This window comes from Magnolia sinica, chromosome 11 (assembly GCF_029962835.1).
Source record: "Magnolia sinica isolate HGM2019 chromosome 11, MsV1, whole genome shotgun sequence".
In the NCBI taxonomy this organism is placed as follows: Eukaryota; Viridiplantae; Streptophyta; class Magnoliopsida; order Magnoliales; family Magnoliaceae; genus Magnolia; species Magnolia sinica.
In genome coordinates this window covers 14,613,193-14,634,912 of record NC_080583.1, presented here as the reverse complement: position 1 = coordinate 14,634,912, position 21,720 = coordinate 14,613,193, and the positions used below count along the sequence as shown (strand labels likewise).

Sequence of the window (21,720 nt, the reverse complement as noted above, 5' to 3'; positions counted from 1 at the left end):
TTGGATTTTCACCGAGAAAAATATTTACAAAACAAATCACAAAGATTTCTCAAGATTGAAAAAAGCTTTTTTTCTTTTTAAAAAGAAGCAAAAAGAAAAGAAAATCACTCACAGCGACATAGAAGAGAAACGCTAACCATTGCCAGCAAAAAATATTTACCGGAAAATGAAAAAAAAAGCAAGAAAAAATAAAAAGATTTTACGAGATAACATCACATAACGGATTTTCTCCGCATTTCCCACACCGGAACGGTTCAAAACCCTAGGACGCCTGTCAACAGAAATATGGCGAGATCTCCGCACAGGGATACAGATCCGGCGAGCTCTCCGCCGGAAACATGAAAAGAACTATACATAGAGAGAGAAAGGAAGGGCAAAAAGGGAATAACCAAAAAAAAGATGAAAGATTCTACTAGAAGAAGAGAGAAATCAGTCGATGCTCTTCTTGCCGGGGCGATCGGCAACTTTGAGGGTTTTGTCGATAAGCTTCCTGGCCTGACGGCTACGGATCTCGACCTTGACGCTCGAGCTCTTGTCCATCTTCACGTACGGCTTCTTCGATTTCTTCAAAGATCGGACCTTCGATTTTATAGATTGCACTAGGTTCCCCAGCTGGTTCGCCATCTCTCTCTCGATTTCTGGATTTCGATTTCTCAAGCGGTTTCTGGTTTTGTCGGAATTTCTCTCGTTTGGCTTTTGTCGCGTTTGACGTTTCTCGTATGGAAATGAGAAACGGAAACAGAGGCGTCTCTTCGACTGTTTGCTGCCCGCTTTCTCGTTTTCCGGAGGTGTCCATCAATCTGCCTATTTATTAAGAGTTGGTTTTATAAAGGGAGTTGGATTTTAATGAAATTACGCATATGCCACTGAGTTTTTTAATTTACTAATTTGCCTTGTTTTTCTTATAGAATGACACCCGTAGTTTGATTGATGCTACGCGCGTGTGCAAATCAGCTAATGAGATGCCACAACCTATGACAGCGTGGCGGACAGGTGAAATATCTGAACCATTCATCAGGTAGAACTGACGGTGTAGATTTTACTTCCCAAAGACATTGGTTCTCCATTTAACAGATACATCTTTTTTTAACCGTACAGGTGTTCGTTTTGACTGTGGCTCACCTGACCAGTGGACCAAACTGATTCATGGAGGAGGGAATCTACTTAGTAGTAGCCTTCTGATGGATGGCTTGGATGTTGCACATGTCAGTCATACTAGCACATGTGGTTATGGTTGGGCATCAAGTCGAGTCGTATCCAGTTAGGGCTAACCCGGCTCGATCCGGATTTGAAATAGGCCTGACCATAACTCAACTCGGTACCAAGTCCAGCTTGTCTAAACCGGTCCGAATCCAACTCAATAAAAAATATCGGGTCCGTTCAAGTTGGCACTAATTCGAATTGAGTGATGGAAGTAGGTGGACGCCGGAATTGGAAGACGAAGACGAGGAAAAAGAAAGAGTTTGGGATTGAATCGAGTTTTATATATATATACACACATGTGTGTGTATTTGTGCACTTGTGTGTGTACACATATGTATATCTGAATTCTATTTGAATATGAGTTGGGTCGAGTTACTAGGTAATTTGAACTCAACTCAATTTAGGTTCGAACGGGTGAAGTTTACTCAGTTTGGACCAACTCATCCAATCGTTTCAAATTAAGTTGGGTCCAAACGAGTCAACCGATTCCATTTAGTTGAGTCGAGTCATCCCGCCGAGCTCTACACATGTGGTGGTGGGTGCATTAACTTAATTGTCCAAGCGTGTGGGCTTAGCAAAGCTATTAAATAATTTTATTCTCTAAGCTTGTACGAGGCTGCCAATGCACACGCCATCACATGTGCTGCGTGGCTGGCAATGGTAACATCCAAGCCGTCCACAAGTTCGCTCTTATAATGTAAATATTATCTTCCAAAAATAGATCTGATCCATTTGGCAGATGGGCCCCAGTATCACAAACAATTGAATGGTTGAGAAAACTTGGACAAACCACTTTCTAGCCGTAAATTTGTTTTGTAAACTGTGGCCAAACTGGAGCTGGACTGATCTGATTCTTGGATTTTAGCATTTAAATAGTGATACACCTCTGGTGAATGGATTGGATCTTGTGCCCATTGCTAACATGTGCTGATTTGGCATGTGGGGTCCACCATGTGGTATGTGTAAAATCCACTCCGTTTATCAGGTTCTATCCACGTGGTTAGGCTACAAGGCCAGGAAATCAGCGAGACCAACAATTCAAATGGGCCACACCGCAGGGATTTGTCTGTGGGACCAGCATGGTGTGTTTCTTTCATCCAAACCGTTAATCAGCTGTAACTCACCAGAAGAGAAGATACAAAAATCAGCACTATCCATATGGATCACATGAGATTTTAGTCAGGCTTATATTATAAATGTACGGTCTAAATATTGATTCTCACATGATGGACGGAGTGGATTTTACACATACAACATCGTGGGCCCAAAGATCTTCAGTGTTTAACACGATGCGTAAAGCAGGTGCGGTTGACGATTCCCGTCCAGAGAGCTTCAGCCAAAAAAACTACCGACTGCGGATTTCATGCAGTCGCACGTAGGGGAGCGGATTAGGTGCAGCCGTTACCGTAGGGCCCACCTTGATGTATTTATTGTATATCGACGCCGTCCATCCGTTTTTTCAGATGATTTTAGTGCATGATTCAAAAAATGAAGAAGATCCAAATCTCAGGTGGACCATATTATAAAGAAACAGTGGTGAATAATGCCCTACCATTAAAAACTCCCCAGGGCCCACCGCAGTGCTTCCGTAATGTTTCGGACCTGTTGCTGATGGTCAATCACCACTTTTTCCTTGTGTTGTTCACCTGAGAATTGGATCTGCTTCATTTTTGGGCTCGTGTCTGACAAAACGGATGAACGGCATGGATATAAAATAATCAAGGTGGGCCCTACGCTCCCATAGACGTGGCATGCATGTTAGGTGACCATGATTGTCGGTTTGTAGCCCATCACGTGGATGGGCCATGTACAAAATTGAAATCTTATACGGTAGACCGTCAAAATATAAAATACAAAATACAGTTTGTTAATTCCACGCGCGTATAGAAACTTCCACACGTAGCCACGCAAAACAAAAATGAAACACGTGTTTGAGACCTGAGCTTCCCATGTGTTGAAATCTCATGCTTAAAAGATCATACAAAATTCACTCTTGAGGTGGGCCATAACGTACACACTCGATTGACGGTTATCCATTCATTTGTTTACTAATCCCCAGATATTATAATGTAATTGGACCGGATTTCCTGCTAAGTTCCTGCAGTGGAAACCTATGTGGGCCCTATGTGATGTTTTTGAGAAATCTATCTGTTTATCTATTTTTTAAACTTATTTTAAGACTAATTATACTACGAAATCTATTTTTTAAACTTATTTTAAGACTTAATACTGTGAAATCTATTTTTGAAACTTATTTTAAGACTTAATACTACCAAATGAGCGGGATAAAAAAAACTTAAGTGGGGCACGAGAAAGGAAAAGTGGGATGAGAGAAAAGGATAAGGCAGGTGGGAAAATTTCTACAGTTGAAACCTCCCTAAGTTGACAATAACATTTACGTGCCATTTGTGATGTCAATCCTGCAGAGATGAATTGAAAACACAAATATTAGCCCATGTCAATCCTGCGGAGATGAATTGAAAACACAAATATTAACCCAATTCAAAGCTTTCGTGGTGCCATAAATATTTTGATATTCAAAGCTCTTATGGTGCCACGAATGTTTTGATTATGTATGTCTGATCCTTACATTTTTGGCTCACTTGTGTATTGGATCTTGTTAAATTTCCTAAAATGGTCTCACAAAATGAATGTATAGATTGAATTCCTTACAAAAATGAAGGCTTTGGTAGGAAATCCGCGTCCAATGTAATCGATGCATATCTCAGGAGTAGCAAATTAGGTGGTAATACCGGTGTTTCCCTGAACATGGGGCCCAATTTGATGTTTGTGTTCTATATCCACACCGTCCATCAGTATTCCCAGCTCATTTATGGCATGGTCACAGTAGATATAACTTTCAACTGGACAGCTCCATGGGAAACCGTGGTCATTGATCATTAAAAACTTCTTGTGGATCACAAAAGTTTTGGATGAAGCTGATATTTGTGTTTTCACTCCATCCAAGTATGTGTGACCATATCAACAGGTTAGATGACAAATAAAAATTATGGTGGGCCTAAGAAGATTTTAATGGTGGGAGTTCAATGATCACATATTCATGTGGTGTGTCCATTTGAGATTTGGATTCACTTCAGTTTTTGGGCCATTTCTTAATATGAGCTTGAAAAATGGATGAACAGCTTGGACAGATAACACATACATCAAGGTGGGCCCGACGGCCAGGGAAACACCCATTAGCTGTTAACCAGGTAACACCTAATCCGCTCGCCAAATTGGACGCGGTTTGGCTGGTAACCCAACACCAGTCAACTAGCTAGTGGGAAAGCTCTATGGGCCCTACCATGATATGTGTTTTTTTTTTCTACACCGTACAACCCTTTTTCTTGATCATCTTAGACCACGAACTAAAAGTTGAAGCATATCCAAATTTTACGTGGACCACACCACAGAAAACAGTAGGGATAATGACGTCCACAGTTTAAACCTTTCTAGGGCCTATAGCAGTTTTTATTGATCATTCAACTCGTTCTTATCCTCACACGGTACTGGATGAAATGAAAAAAAAAAAAAGAAGACAAATAACAGACAAATAACTGATTGATCCAAAACCTCTGTGGCCCTAAGAAGCTATCAACGGTAAGCATTAAATCTCTACTTCTTCTTGCAGAGTGGTCAACCATTGATATCCAAAGCTCCCATGAACCCAGCACAGAAAACAGTGGGACAGTGACGGCCACCTCTAAAAACTTTTAAAGGACACAAAAGTTTTAGGTCAAGTTGATATTTGTGTTTTCCGATTGTTTCGTGTCTTTTTTAACTCCTGGACATTTTGGATTAGATCCTGCTTGGGTGGTAGACTCTCAGGAGTTTCAACACCAGGTCAAGGGTTCAAGCATCATGGGTGGTGAAATCCTACTCCGTGAGTATGTTGGGTGTGTGTGTGCGTGTTAAAAACAGAAAAAAGAAAAAATGAAGTTACGTTGCAAATAAACATTATGCTAGGCATTAGAATAGTTTTAACCGTGGGAATCACTCTCCTGTGTTTTCTATGATGGGTCCACTGAAGCTTCTTATCTGCCTCATTCTTTGGCAAATGGGCTGGAATAATATCTCAAAAATGGGTGGACGGTGTGAATACCACACATACGCCATGGCGGAGCCACAAAACTTGGTGACGTCACTTCAGTAGCCGCTGCTCAACATGTCGGTATCTAATCCATGTCCGCTCGTGTTGTGGTCCCCAGCCAATCCGCGTTCTTCACATACGTGGACGCCGATCAGCTACTGACAGGTGAGTAGCAAGACTGCCGGTGAAGTTACGTCACCAAGTTACGTGGGCCTCACCATGATACCATGATGTATGTTTTGTATTCACGCCGTCCACCCATTTGGGAACATCATTTTAGGATAATATCCAAAAAAATGAGTTACATATAAAGCTCCAGTGGACCCTACCAAAGAAAACAGTGGGGAGAATCACCCCATCATTAAAAACTTATAAAAGCCACAAAAGTTTTGATCAAGCTGATATTATTTTTTCCCTTTTCTCCTATCCTTTTTAACTTTTGAACAGGTTTGATTTAAAAAATAAAAATAAAAAATCACGGTGGGCCTTATCAAGGTTTAAACGGTGTGCATCAATTTCGTTGCTTTTTTATGTGGTGGGTCCACTAAAGCTTTGCATCTGTCTCATTCTTTGGCTCATGCCCTAAAATGATATCTCCAAATGGATGGACGTTATGGATGCAACACATACACCATGGTGGGCCCACAGGACGTCACTTTATAGCAAGCATGCGACTCGATTCCACACGCGTGTGAAATCAGCAAAGCTAGTCGAGATGCAGTTAATGCAGGAATTAAGAGCGTCAAGATTGAGTTGCGGATTCGACGGTTGGATTACTGCATTTTGAAAGTTCCTCACCTAAAAACAGGGTCCACTAGTTAGGGTCAAACAAAACAACTTAGTCCGGTACTCTGCCGTTCCATTGTATTATCTACTCGTCCCATAGGTTCTAAAGAAGGGGACCCACTTCCGAACGGTTTGGGACCGTTCGAATACACAGTTGAATACCAGAATTTCATGAACCAGTGCTAGCAAGGAGCATCAGCTAATACAGTACAATGATGGAATACAGAAAATGTCCACGTTTAACAGAAAAGGAATGGACTGTGAATGAATGATTAGTATCATCCGACCGTTAAACTTACCTCATCCATGGTGGACCATCAGATCAAAGGTGTAGATCTTCGTGCTGTATGCTCTGCATTACGGTATTGGAATTTTGGAGAGACTGGCAAACATTTGCATAGGTTTTGGGAATTTGACTTCTGGCTTTGGCGAGTTATTTCATACTCAGATGGAGTACGACGTTTTATGCTCCGGCTCTCAAAAATTGCACACGTGACCCAATTTTAAATTAAATAAACCGAGACGCATTTTTAAATTAAATAAACCTACTGGAATTGGTTGTATACATGACCGATAGCATATTCAGTCAAGCAATTATTAAAGTATGGGTTTATTTTAGAAAATAAATTGCTCAAAAACTATGTTAAAGAATATAAAGAATAATTAATAAATTAAATTTGTTAAGTTGAGTTGGTATAAGATGTTTTGTTTTATAAAATTCTTCTTTTATGTATGATTTTTCTGAATTTCTAACTCGGTGCATATATGTAATTTCTAGGCGCCGGAGTATCATCCATCACACCCTGCCACGGTATCAAAAATTTTCTGTTCCGGGATATGCACGCGTTGGAGATTAGACTTTCCAACTGCACAATTAATTGCAATTCATGAGGGCGCACGAATCCATTCCAATTAATTCCGTGCATTAGGGGGATAAATTTCGTGTTTGAAGCAGTTGACACGAAGTTCATGCGGTGGAAACTCGGGGCATCTTTAGGCGGTGGGATTAGAAGGGATTAGGTGGGATGAGATTCAAAAAACATAATTATTACCCATTGCAGGCATTGTTCCCTGTTGCCATGGGATAAGATTAATTTAACGCTTTGTTGGTAATATGGTGGTACACTGAATGGATATACCCACCATCATTTGAAATTATTGAGAATAACACGCATGTGTTATATCTAAATTGTTTATGTGTTTTGTAACCTCATTTTATGGCATGAGCTTAAAAATAAAGTAGATTCAAAACTTATGTGGCCCCAAAGAAGTTTTCAACAGTAAGTATTCAATCCCTGTCGATTTCTATGGTGGGGTCTGCTTGAGCTTTAGATTTACCAGATTTTTTGGCCCATGCTCTAAAATAATCTCGAAAAATGGGTGGACAGTGTGGATATAGCCTGCACATCATGATGGGACGTACACAACTTGCTATAATTGAGTGAACCAATGCAATTCCATCTAATCTAATTCCAAGCTTTTCCATTTTTACCAAACATGAGTGGAATTGGCATGGACCAGATGAAGCCCATCCCACCTAATCCCTTCTAATCCCACTGCCCAAACAGGCCCTTAGGTGGGTCGGACGCGGATTAGCTACTGAAAGGTTGAGTAGCTAGCCTCGCTATGAGGTGACGTTACCTAGTTACGTGGGTCCCACCATGATGTAGGTGTTTTATCCACACTGTCCATCCATTTGGGGAGATCATTTTAGGGTTCAGTTCTCAATTTGGGGGTATGTAGAACCGAACCGTGAACCGATCCGTAGAACCAAACCGTGGATCCGATCCGTAGAATCGAACCGTGGAACCGAACTTTGAACCGAACCGATGTATTTTTGCACACCTTATAATTATTTTCTCTAGAATAATTATTTTCGTAAATGTATTTTTGTACACCTTATACAACATCTAAACCATTTATCAAGTGGACCACAACATGGATGGACATGAGCTTGCAATTGAGCTGGATTATAAAAAGCCAAGAACCGTGGAACCGATCCGGAACCGAACCGGTTTTAACGGTCTAATCCCTTCTAATCCCACTGCCCAAACAGGCCCTTAGGTGGGTCGGACGCGGATTAGCTACTGAAAGGTTGAGTAGCTAGCCTCGCTATGAGGTGACGTTACCTAGTTACGTGGGTCCCACCATGATGTAGGTGTTTTATCCACACTGTCCATCCATTTGGGGAGATCATTTTAGGGCATGAACCAAAGAATGGGGTAGCTCCAAAGCTGGAGCAGACCCACCATAAAAAATAATGGAGAGAGTGACGCCCACCAATGAAACCTTTCTAAAGGTCCACTATAATATTTATTTGAGATCCAACCTATTCATAAGTTAACATAAACATTGAAGAATAGAAAACACAAATATTAACTTGATTGAAAACTTTCGTAGCCCTTAAAAGTTTCTACTGGTGGGTGTCACTGTCTCCACCGATTTCTCTGATGGGTCCACTTGAGCATTAGACCTAATTCATTCTTTGGCTCATGGCTTAAAATGATCTCTCCGAATAAATAAACATTGTAAATACAAAACATACATCATGGTAGGACCGACGGAACTAGGTGGCATCACTTGAGTAGCGAGTCTCGCTACTCAACTTGTCATCCCCATCCGTCCATGTATTTTTGCGAGAATCTATAAGACTCAATTGTTCCGCACTATAGGAAGGGGTAGATTGAGAAATTTCTGCCATTGAAACCTCTCCAGTCGAGGATGATGTTTACATGCCATGCATACTCTTCATAACTTCATTCCAATTGAGATGGACTGAAAACACAAATATGGCCAGCTTAAGTTTCCAGTGCAGTAACTTCCTTCTAGAGGCCAACACAACAATGAGAACTACATACATCACAAAATACTTGAACGTCTAAAATACATTGATCAGTTGTTAGAATCGTCCGTAGGAATGTGGCCTGCCTGATAATGACGTTTTTCTGCGTTAGATTCATGTAATGGACATGATACGATCGACGGACAAGATGTTCTGATATTGGACACGTGTGCTGGATTCACGTGTGAGGTGTACTTTTAAAGTGCACTCCGGCGAGTTATGAAAGCGGAAGCGTTGTGTCGGAATTTGACCGTTGTCCCGTTCGTTACTAACCGTATATGCGCACGACTCGGTATTGCGGGCCCATTATTCTGTTCGTTATTCAAACCGTTGATCTGATCGGTAGCGAGGTGGATGAGGGGATGGAATTTCTTCCAGATTGGATCATCCCAACCCTTTGATTTGTGGGCAACAAATGGATGGCTGAGAAAAAAAACTGTAGGAACGTTCCTCGTTAAGTGTTCATTATACAAATATCGATGAGTTAGTATCTACCAACCTAGAAAATTTCCAACCCATACTACATTTATGATGGGGCCCATTGAATCAACAGTTTGGATCTCCCAAAAAGGGACCCATTTGTGGATTGTTGGTCATCTCAACTTTCTTCTCGTAACTTCCAATCCTTTCTGGTGTATGTAGTTTTTATCTGGGCAGGTGAACCGAACCTACCAAAGATCTGGATCTCACACGTGTGCCTCACGATTTTCTCCAGCACACGTGTCGCCAAGAGTAATTAGTCCGGCGTTTGGGAAATGGATGCATGCAAGAAAGGTCACGTTGCTCGTGCCCATTCATTAATGATTTGATTGTGATAGTTCTCCAGTTCTAACAAGTGGGTCCATTGTTTTGAATTCAGACCGTTGGTCTGTCGAGTCCCACCATCGATGGAAAATGACCCAAAATTCTCCCACATTGGGAGACAGCGACGGATCTTGGGGCCTTCTTACTCGAGTATGGACGCGGATTTCCTGCGAAAGGCTTCCGCAGGGAGTTACTGCACGAGGACTGTGTGTGGGGCTAATGCGATGTTTGTGTGAAATCCAACCCGTCTATCTGTTTTTTGAGCTCATTTTAGGACAAAATATGCAACCCGTCTATTTGTTTTTTGAGCTCATTTTAGGACATGTAATAAAAAATAAGGTGGACCCAAAACTCAAGTAGGCCACACTAGAGGAAACTGCGGCGGGAATTTAATGACCACCGTTGAAACATTTATATTGACACAAATTGTTTTCACTTCATCTAAGTGAAAATGACCTTATAAACGGTGAGACCCCGGCCCCACACGAGACGGTGCAGCCCTTTCTGCGGGGCCCACCTTCATTCACGTATTCTGTATCCACATCGTATATACGTTTTTACCAAATTATTTTAGAGCATGATCTGAAAAATGAAGAAGATCCAAATCTAATTAAGGTGGACCATACTCTTGGAAACAATGGTGACTGAACAACTTACCAGTAAAAACTTCTTAGGGCGCATCTTAATGTTTCTGTAGTGTGTATTTTCCATCCAATCTGTTACTAAGATCACATAAGCCTAGATGAAAGGAAAAAACAAATATTAAATTGATTCAAAACTTTTGTGGCCCATTAATAGTCAATCACCACTTTTTTTATGGTATGATCCACCTGATAATTGGATATGCCTATTTTTTAGATAAAAATCCCTAAACTGATATGGAAAAACGGATGCACGGTGTGGATACAGAATAAATACATCAAGGTGGGCCCCATGGTAAGGACCGCACCGTCTTGGGTGAGGCCTGCGTCGCACCTAATTCGCTCCCATACCGCCTCCCCTAGTTATCGCATTCCCCGGGCGAAAGAGAATTCAGTGACTGGGAGCCGTCCATCCTCATACTATAATCCTCTGCATCCTTTTTTAAAACAGGCAAGCTCTGTGGGCCCTATCATATTACATATTTAACATCTAGTCCGACTATTAGGTTCTACACTAGATTTTGATATATGAAACAGAAAACAATGTGGATCCATTAATAGGTGGGCCACAACAGAAGGAATAATAAAGATGGAATGCCAACCATAGTTTGTGCGTGGGGGGCATCATGGTGTGTACTTTTCATCAAACCCGTTAATCGGGTGTAAATCATCATGTTGAAGAGAAAATATAAAAATTAGGCTGATCCAAAAATCAGGCAGGCTACGCTGCATGAACTTAAAAAACTTTTGAAGCAGTTTTACATTTTTTCCCCGTTGGTGTTGTCCACTTAAGTATTTTATAAGGCTTATATTTTGTGTATACGGTTAAAATAATGTTTCTCACCTGATAGACAGATTGGATTTACATAAACAACATGGTGGACCTCTAGAGTTTGGGTGTTTTACCCGCTGCGTAGAATAAATGTCACAGAGAATTTAGGTCCTTCAATGGGGAAAGAAAAATCCATCACTGTGAGCCGTCCATCCCGTGTTTCACGTTTTCAAACTTGTAATCAACGGTCTAAATAAAATAGTTTTGAAGGTACCACGCAATTGCGTGAGCTCAAAACCATTGACCCTCATTACCGTTTAAAAATTCTATACATGCGACGCGCACGCCAGACAATCCGTTTCCAGCCAAACACGCGACGCACGGGAGGTGATACGGTAAAGCCGGAAGAAGAAGAATACGGTATAGCCACCTTTGCACCGTCCACGTGGCAGGTGATGTGTGAATCGGGACCGACCATATAGTGGGAACTACCATGGATGGATAGGGGATCAAAATACCCATCGATGGTTTGATCCTGTATATAAAATCAGTGGGCTTCAAAGTGACGGTGCAGAGAAAAATTGGTACACGTTCGATACAGGATTGGACAAGATTGTCTAAGAGAGGGGAGCGGATTAGGTGCAGCCCCGGCCTCATCCGAGGTGGTGCGACCCTTACCGTGGGGCCCATCTTGATTATTTATCCTCTATCCACACCGTCCATCCGTTTTTCTAGATCATTTTAGGGAATGAGCCCAAAAATAAAGCAGATCCAAATCTCAGGTGGACCATGATATAGGAAAAAGTGGCGATTGAACGCTCAACCATTTAAAAACTTCCTATGGTATGGTCCACCTGAGATTTGGATCTGCTTCATTTTGGGCTCATTTACTAAATGATCTGAAAAAACGAATTGACAGCGTGGATATAGAATACATGCATCAAGGTGGGCCCCACGGTAAGGGCCGCACATAATCTGCTTCTCTAAGGGAGACTGTTTGAAAAATGGTACCCCTACAACAGGGCCCACAAGATGATAAGCTCGGTGATCCATGACCTAGAGCCGTAGGGCCCACCTAGGTCATGGATCGGGATGATTTTGTAATATTTAATGGGACCCACTGCCATCCTTTGTATACTTCACATAAAAAAAAAAAAAAAAAAAAAACGGAATGGGATGATCCTGACTTTCTGATGTTTCAGCTAAATGTGGACCGTTGACCACTTTTTTTTCCTCCTTTTGACCATTCCATTTGAATGGTATGACGTGGATGGATAATATTCTCCACCCTACGTGATATGGTGCAAGCGTAATGCTGAAAAGACGATCCTAACCCTTTGAACGGGCCATTTTATTAGAGCCATCCATTTTCCACGAGCCATAGATCGGATGGTTAGGATCATTAAAACAAAGTTCTACCTTGAAATCACAAGCAATACATATTCGGATCTATTTAATAGATATGATAACTGCGGCTTTTTTTTTTCTCCTCCGTTAGATCTTACCGTCCATTTTTCATGCTATTGATCATACGGTCAAGAGCCAGGGATATCCAATTGGCATGAATTTTAAACCATGATTTACCTCCCATTTGAATTATTGAACGGTCCAGCTGGCTTGATAATTGGCCATGTCACATTGCACTTTAAAAGCTTTAGCACTGCTCTCCTTTAAGCATTTATTAGTATTATCTTAAATATTTAAAAAAAAAATTAAATTAGGGTTTTGCTATAGTCCCACTCTTATCATTCAGCAGAAACTTCAAACATTTTTAACGACACGTGGACAGCCAATCATCAATCAGGATGGTTCATTCAATAATAACATTGGGTGAAAGTCATTGTGCAAAATATAACGATTCATAGGATGATCCAAATCCTTTAAATGGAGTCAATTGATCGCAACCGTTCATTTTTTATGAGTCATAGATCACATGGCTAGATCATCAAATTAAAGTGCTAACTTGGAATCATAAGCACTATAAAGTTTTATCTATACGATAGATATTTCAAAAATAATGAGTTTCTTTGCTTAATTTGGCTGTCCATTTTTCAAGCTATTGATGGGATACCTATGATCATATTATCAATGTGAATGTGGAGACTTATACCAAGACCTTTTCATTCATAGCTTGTCATCAATAGATATTCTGACGTGCTATTTAATAGCTCTTTGGACTTTGCTTACGTACCCACCAGTTAAGGTGGAGACTTTACCAAAACTTTTTAAATTATAATTATTAATAATATCAAAGAAAGGGATAAAAAGTGTTTTTATAGTAAATATCATAAAATAAAATTGAGAATAAATGAATTGAAAGTAAATAAAATTATTTGAAATCATAACAAAGAAATCAGGTTTTATTGTAATAGGTGTAAAATACCTTTTTTTCCCCCTTGTAGAGTCGCATGAGCAAATAAAGGTATCACTACACTCCTAATTCGCAGTATATATGATACTACTATGATAATACTCCAAAATAATTATAATGCCCCAAACTTAACACTAGAGTATAGTAACTTAGATCCTGAATTCGAGAGTGTTAGCTTATTACAAATTTAAGATTATATACCCAAGTGCAGGTAGTGAAGTGATAAAGTATACGGTGAATTCGAAGTCAATCTTCAAATATCGAGGGAATAAAAATATTACAGGAATGTCCTTTTAATCAATTCATAATGCTTGATTTATTAATTTAAATTGATAATTCAATTCGAATTAAATAAAGATTTGTTCCAATCAGAGGATGAAATAATTAAATTAATTTATAATTCTTAGCAAAGATATAAATCCCAATAATTGATTTAATCATGAAAAATAAATAATTGGTTGCAGGGAATGCCAAGCATGTAATGTATCATGAGTTAACAATAAGTCAAGAAATTTTAAACACTAATAACTTTCACTGAACTAATAATCAATTCAATCAATTAAATTTCATAATTCAATCTATGAATATTGAATCAAAGTAAATCAAACATTAAAAAATTATCAAAAGATTTACCCCTTAACATCATCTAAGAGATTAGCCACACATCGTGTTAATAAAAACTAATCTCAAAGAAAATCATTAAAAATCTAAGTTAGAAGATGAACAAAAAGAAGAGAACAATAAAGAAAAACAAGATAGAAGTTCAATCCTTGCTTTCTCATATCCATAATTGATCTCTAATCGCACTCAGAATGACTTATATACGACTCCTACCCGGATTAGAAATAAAATCCCCAATTACACAAATCCACGCGTGTTGTCCATTTGATTGTCGACCGAATCGACAACCTATCGATTAAATCAACAACTTTGTCAATCAAATCAAAAGTGTTAAAAAACGTCCAGCGAGCAAATTGCATTTTTTTAGAATATTTCAGTCGAATCAACATTCCATTGATCAAATTGATAACTTTGCTTTTGGAACTTTAATTAAAGGTGTTCAATTGACAATCTCCACCGTGGAAAGTGACTAATGCTTTAATCTTTAAAGCTTGATTTTTTTTTTCAAGACTCAAAAGTGTTTGCTCTTGATCTCTTTTGGGCTTTTAAACCTCATTAACGACTTAGATTATTGTGGACTTTTAACAATCTCCTGCACAATGAAAATCCATATAATGATGACCAATTTATCATTAATATGCATGAAGAAGGAATGTAAAATTAAGGATAATCATGTAAAATTATGCAATTATTATAGCTAAATAATAAACGAATGTTTCTTCATAATACGTCATTTTTACATTCAATATGCTTTTTGCATTTGCATGGTATACATCGCATAAAAGTAAAATAAGCTTAACTTTGTAATTAGAGTTTTAAATATCACATATATCAATTACTTGTCCATGTAGCTGAAGATTTACTATAAGTTAAATAATTCTTTACATATTAAAAGTTTCCACTAAAGCATGTAACAAATGACATTTCAATCACGAGGGTTCACATGCGATTCTTTAGGTGCATCATAGCATTCTTCAGGTCTTGCATCACTTGTTGTTGTTTTTAAACATCTAGATGGTAAGTGAACAACTTAGTGAAAATTCTATCCCAAGATTATATATCCATCATCACAGTTAAGTATAGTTTACAAAGATTAAAAAAAAAATACAATATTCATTTCAAAGTGTGAATCTTGATTAACGCATACATGAATGAATACACATTAGCCTAGGGATGTACATCCAGCTGGTAGTGTTAGTAAAACCCATTATGCAAGTGAATTCCATAAGATGACAGGAAAGGAAAAATGAACTCCAACATCATCCGAAAATCACAAGTGAACTCCGTAAGAAGACTTGAAAATCATAAGTGAACTCTGGTGTTACTCAGAAATCATAAATGAACTTTACATGATGATCTGAAAATCAACAGGTGAACTCCAACATCAGTCGAAAATAATAAATGAACTCCTCATGATGACTCGAAAATCACAAATACTATGAATGCATAATTAGCCAATCATTTATTAGCACGGTTTACAAAACATTATAAAACAACAAATTATAGAAACCCTTTACGGTTAATGGCGCATTAAATCACCATACCATCGAGAAATCACATGTGAACTCCACACGATGACCCAAAAATAACAAGTTAAATTCAATGTTACCCGAAAATTATAAATGAACTTTGCATGATGACTCAAAAATCAATTAGTGAACTTTGATGTCACCTAAAAATAACAAGCGCCATGAATGATAAGATAACCATTGAAAACATAAGTTCATATATAGACATAAAACAAATGACTTGTCACCCATACCAATTAGGTAGCAAAACAAGTCACAAGTGACATCCAAAATCATAAATTATCACGATATCAAGTTCATAAAGAAAATATGCTAACTAAATTTCAAGATTTAGTCCAATGAGGTGTCTTCACAATAAAATAAAATAGTGTTCTTATAAATAGTTTTTTATACATGTTCTCCGTATAGATCGTGTCGTAAATCGGGTTCTCAACGTAAGAAATCATGTCACACGTCCAAAAGTATTTAGATTAGATAATAAGAATCGTCAATTCACTTCTTAATATGGATTGTTTAAAATTTCTCATCAAGTGAACATCACCACACACACACACATAATAAACATAGTTTAAATCAAGCAAATTCTAAATAATTTATGAATCAAATCTAAATATATTAAGATTCAACTTAACATGTAAAAGCATACTAAATACATGATCTAAGCAAATTATATAAGAATTTAAATTAGAGATGATAATTTCCATACAAGTATGACTATCCTATGATTTTGGGCGAAAAGCTTCAAAGGAATTCCTCACCTCTTAAGTCAAATTTTGATAAATTATTATTAAAAGGTGTGTATACACTTTAGGATTGAATCCTATAATGAATTATCACAATGTGTACGGTCATATCGCATTACTACGCACTTTATATGTTTAGGATCAAAACTAAGTTTTAGTCGTCTACGTTTAATGTTTTGATTTAGGTTAAAATTAAAAAAAAAAACTATTACCACATGAAATAAAATTATATATATATATATATATATATATATATATATATATATATATATATATATATATATATATTAGAATTAGGATTTGGAGAAGTAACAACTCACTTGTTACATCGGATTCAGATCAAGCTCAACTTGGCTTGACTTAGTCGAAACTCGGCGTGATTTGTCGTTGAATTTAGTGCACGAATGATTCTCAATCCTCACCACCAAATTTTCAGCACTGTTGGACCTTTCTCGACCCAACCTCAGCCCCAAATTATTGGATTTCAGTAAGAGAACTCGGCTAAGTTGATTCAATGAGTCAAACTCGTTCCTTCTCTCTCTTTCTTCTTCTTCTTCTTCTTCCTTCATTCTCTCTCTTTCTTTCTTTTGCTCTCAATCCATGTTCAACATGGATGCTGGAATTGAATCAACTCATCCTAGACCCAATGGTTTATCCCACTGAGTTGACTCAGAATGAACTAGTTTTTTATCTCCCTCGACTTTCTTTGTCTTCTTCTTTTCATTTTGTTTTCTGCTGGTGTTGGCATAATTTCTCGGCCTCTCAATTGTGATGTTTTCATTGAGTTTTGGATAGAAGCTGCACAAGGAAAGGAAGTACACTCAACGCAAGCTATAACAACATGAGAAATCAAGTCACGCATGAAAGTTTGGCTACTGTTTAATTGGTTTGTTGGGCCATGTCTTGGCTGCGATATTTGGTGATGGTTAGCTGATCATGTGGGTCTCATCATGTTCGAATTGAATCTCCAAATCAAAGCTCTTGCAAAAATCAACTGTTGGGGTTCTTTGGCGAGGAAGAAGGGCCGCTATAATGACATATTCTCTCCTAACACTGGATGACTCTAATTAATCTTCCAAAGCTAAAGTAATCAAAATTTCAAAGCTTGGACAAAGTTTATTGGTAGGTTCGAAGTTACAATGATTAGGCTCTCGCTGTCACACCCGGCCAAAATATTTGACGTTAAACACCTCAACACGCTCTCTCAGCTTCTTACAAACAACGCGTTGAAATGGGTGGTTTGGATTGATTTTCAAAGGAGAAATATGATTACTTCTAAGGTGTTGTTATATATAATTGGTGGAGAAGAGGATTATCACGGGGATTGTTTCTTGATGATTTTCGATCCGTGTGATCGGTATCAAACAACTGAGATCATTCGATCTTGAGGTGGCAGAATGGTTTATATCAATCTTACATGTCTCACACAGATTTCTATTACAAGAGAAAGAAATGGAGGGACACTTTTTGTTTGAATAGTTATGCGTGCATTGTATCAACTTGTTGGTTAGGTTTTTAATTATTCTTACGTGTGAGGAGCGTTGAGATGGATGGTGCATATTATACTTCATGAACGTCGTGGGTTGTCATAGTTGTGGGTTGTCAAAGGTGGATTGATCTCAAACTTTATAAGCACACTGCGAGTTGGTTGTCATAACTCAAGATCAGACGGTTAAGATAGGTGGATTGTGAGTTATTGAGCAATGGTGTATAATGTAGATTACGTGTGTTTCCACACACATATATACTAATTTAGATTTTCATGGTAACACCCAAGAACTTTTAATAATCGGGTATTGAAAAGTATGGGTGTTACAATGATTCAATTATTGGTTGCATTACTAAAATCACATCAATAGAATAATTCAAATTGTTCAAACATTAGCCATCTAAATGGATGGTTAAAAAACATTGGCAAGTTGTTTGTTTATGACCCTTATATTTGTGGCCCACTTAAAGCTTGAAATTTTTTCATTTTTTGCCATATATATTTCAATAGACTTATTACAATCATTTTGTCAAACATCACATATGTACACTAATTTGGAATGTTAAAGATGATCTGCAATATCATATATGATCCTATAAATGTATTGAATCATTCTAATTCCTCTAATTTACTATGTTTGTTTTTCATTTATAGCTTGTAAATGTACGTAATTGAGTAATCATGACTTACCATTGTAAATGGTATGAATTTCGTACATTTCACTCCTTATGCTTCTTATGTTTGATTTCACGAGTGAATGATGAAATCATTCATCATTAATAATTCTCTCTGTTTGATTTCTGGTTGAAGGAGGAAAATGCAATTGAAGCAATGGTATGGTGCTCCATAGACCGCCTGCTGACCTAGTTGACTGGTGAAATGTAAATTAGTCAACGCAAAGTTGTACAGTTGACTAGTGCAGCCATGAACTTGTTACTGCGCTTATTCTATGCATCTATTTATCAATCACAACCGTCCATGTGTTAGTGAGTCGATTAAGCCCTTGGAAGTTGAAGATCGTAGAAATAAGAGGACACGAAATATCAATGAGTGGAGAAAATATAAACTAATGTGTCTTTTGTGTCGTTAACCTTAAACTCAAAACAACCTGACCTCTAAATGATCCTAACCTTAATAGGTAAACCTTCATTTGATCATCACATAACATTATGATCTCAAATGGAATATGATAAGTTAGGTTAAAAGAGCTGCAAAACTGCTGTAAAAGACAGAGCCTAAAACAACAGTTTTCGAGTGGAGTTCAATCCCATTAATAGCCCGTCGATGTGTCTCGATCGATTGGGAGCCAGAAATGTCTAGCAACTATCTGACACAATTATTGAGTTTTTCAATCCCATTGAAGGATCTTCAATCCTATCGATGGAGAGTTTAATCAATCGAAGGCATTGCTTGGTCGATCAAATATGCCGTTTTCTACCTGTTTTTTTATCGTTGGAACTTGGTTCCTTTATAAAGGGATACATACCTTAGGTATTGTGATAGGATTTTGGTGTAATAGAAGCCTAGGTGATTCCCTAAACCAATGAGATGAAAGTTATCTTTTTTAGTTTTACCACTCTAATGAGGATTCCAACCTCCATGATGAAGATGAACTTGATTTTCACCATTTTCTAGAGATTAGACACTAAGACTATAGATATATCTTTGTCTAAATCTTTTAGAAGACCCATCTGCGTGAATCCCTACTAGGAATCAATTAAAACCGTTAGTTATAAGAGATTTAACAATTTTCTTATCACCTCAATGGTACATCGCATGCAAGGTGTTTGTTCGTGGAGTTGAACCAACGACATTAATGAATATGGAAGTTGATTCAAGCATGAGAGAGAATTAAAGAAGCATCTCAAGCAATGTGCTACAAAGAGGCTTAGTCCGACAAGTAAGGTTGTCAATTGTAAAGTTCATACACACTCTTCCTTATGTATGATTGAGTGTAAGGTTTGTGACCGAAACTTGAATAGGTTTTTTTGTACGACCTAGGCTTTTGTGTAGGGCCAAATTCACCAGACATGGGTGTGTACATGTTAGTCCCCAAGGGGAGCCTTCGGCGGGAGTGTACATAAGGCCTTGGATTATGATCACATTTACCACACACGGGTGTGTATGTATTAGTCTCCATAGGGAGCCTCTGACAGGAGTGTACGTAGGGCCTTTGATTAGGACCACTAGTGGTTATTAGCTATTCGATAGAAAACTAACTAAAGTCTCTTGTCGGAGCCATTGACACTAGTGGAAATGTATTCCTCCAATATGGGAGTGTACATGTAAGTTAGTGGTTAGCTTAGGCAAAATCATTATAAAGGTTATGGGTGAACCTATTTATGATTCCTAAAATAGTAAAATACCGATATACTCGAAGAGAGTACGTCTGTCAGGAGTGAAGTAAAAAAATCGAACTACTATATATACTTATGTTTGTGATTGTCATTTGCACATAATTCTATTTATGCATATGTGTTTGATAAGTTTGATCATATGAATGCTTGAATTGGATTGTATGTTAGACACTTGTAACCACACATAAGATCACTACTCTTCATAAACTAATTTCTTATATTATTGCATCATTTGTGGTCTATGTGATTGGACCCCCAAGTGCTATTTGCCTTATTGATTTAAATTAGTAAATTAGATAAAGAGTTTTTAAGCGGTTTTATTCATCCCCCTCTTTAGGACTTAGTTATAATTCTAAGCTCTGCCAATCTTCCACACGTGCCATGGTAGACAATCCATGCAATTTCAAAACTTGGTTATCAGAAATTGACATCTTGGGTGAGACACTCACACAGTTGGGTCGCCTTAATGTTTGTCCATTATATCCAGACCGTCCATTATTTTTTTAGAATATTTTATGGCCATAACAAAATGCCTGCAAATACATGTTTCAGTTAATGGTCACGTAGGTGATTGAAAAAGAGATGGAACGCTTTCCATAAACCTATTTCTAGGGTCCAAGCAGGTAGTTTGTTAACCATTAAACCTTTTGATAAGGTGAATAACACCTAAATGGACAGACAATTTAAAAAATTTCGTATAAAACAAAACGAGTATAAATTGTTGTGGTGGCTCATGACATATGGATAATTGTCAACGAAGATTGAGTCCTATGGTGTCATCCACCTTAAATTGGAATCGCCTATGACATCATTCAATTATGACGACATTGAAATGCAATGGTTGCACTGATAAATGTTCCCATCTTCGGAAAAGAATAGTGACCGTTCTTTCTCAATTTCACATACTTGTAGTATAGTCATGAATATGCTTTATATATTTGCCACATAAACATCTACAATAAATCAATGACACCTGCAATTTATCATCTTGTATCATCAAGCACGTGCAGATAGGTGATCCTGTCTGTGTAGAAAGTCCCAATCAAAAGAAACATGCCAAACAAAAAGAAATAGAAAGAGGACCACGTGTTTGGTTTGAACCATAAGCTGTCCATATTGTCCAACCCCCCTATCTAGATAGTTCGAAAACTCACAAGGCATAGTGGATAGTTGTCCACATTATCCAATATTTATTTGACCCTCAACATTCATATAGTGGGAGATAGTGAATTCCATGCCCCATAAAGTATTATTTTGCTTCAATCGGCAATGGTTCTAACTGCTTATTTACCAGATACTTGGATGTAATGTATAGGGATGACAACAAAAAAAGAGAGGGAAAATCAAAGGGATGGAGTGGATATACAACAAATAAATCAAGGTGAGTCCGACACACCCATATATGCAACAAATACATTAAGTTAGGTCCTATAAGTACAACACCGAAATCGGTCCCTCATCCATATGCATGC

At 38.0% G+C, this 21,720-nt stretch overlaps 1 protein-coding gene across 1 annotated transcript; it reads right to left on the bottom strand.

The window, feature by feature from the left end:
• Positions 1-212: 212 nt before the first annotated feature.
• On the bottom strand, positions 213-802 carry LOC131218861 (uncharacterized). The gene has a single exon (XM_058213729.1). It carries the CDS (start codon positions 622-624, stop codon positions 430-432), a length of 195 nt encoding a protein of 64 aa, XP_058069712.1. The 5' UTR covers positions 625-802; the 3' UTR covers positions 213-429.
• Positions 803-21,720: the final 20,918 nt, after the last annotated feature.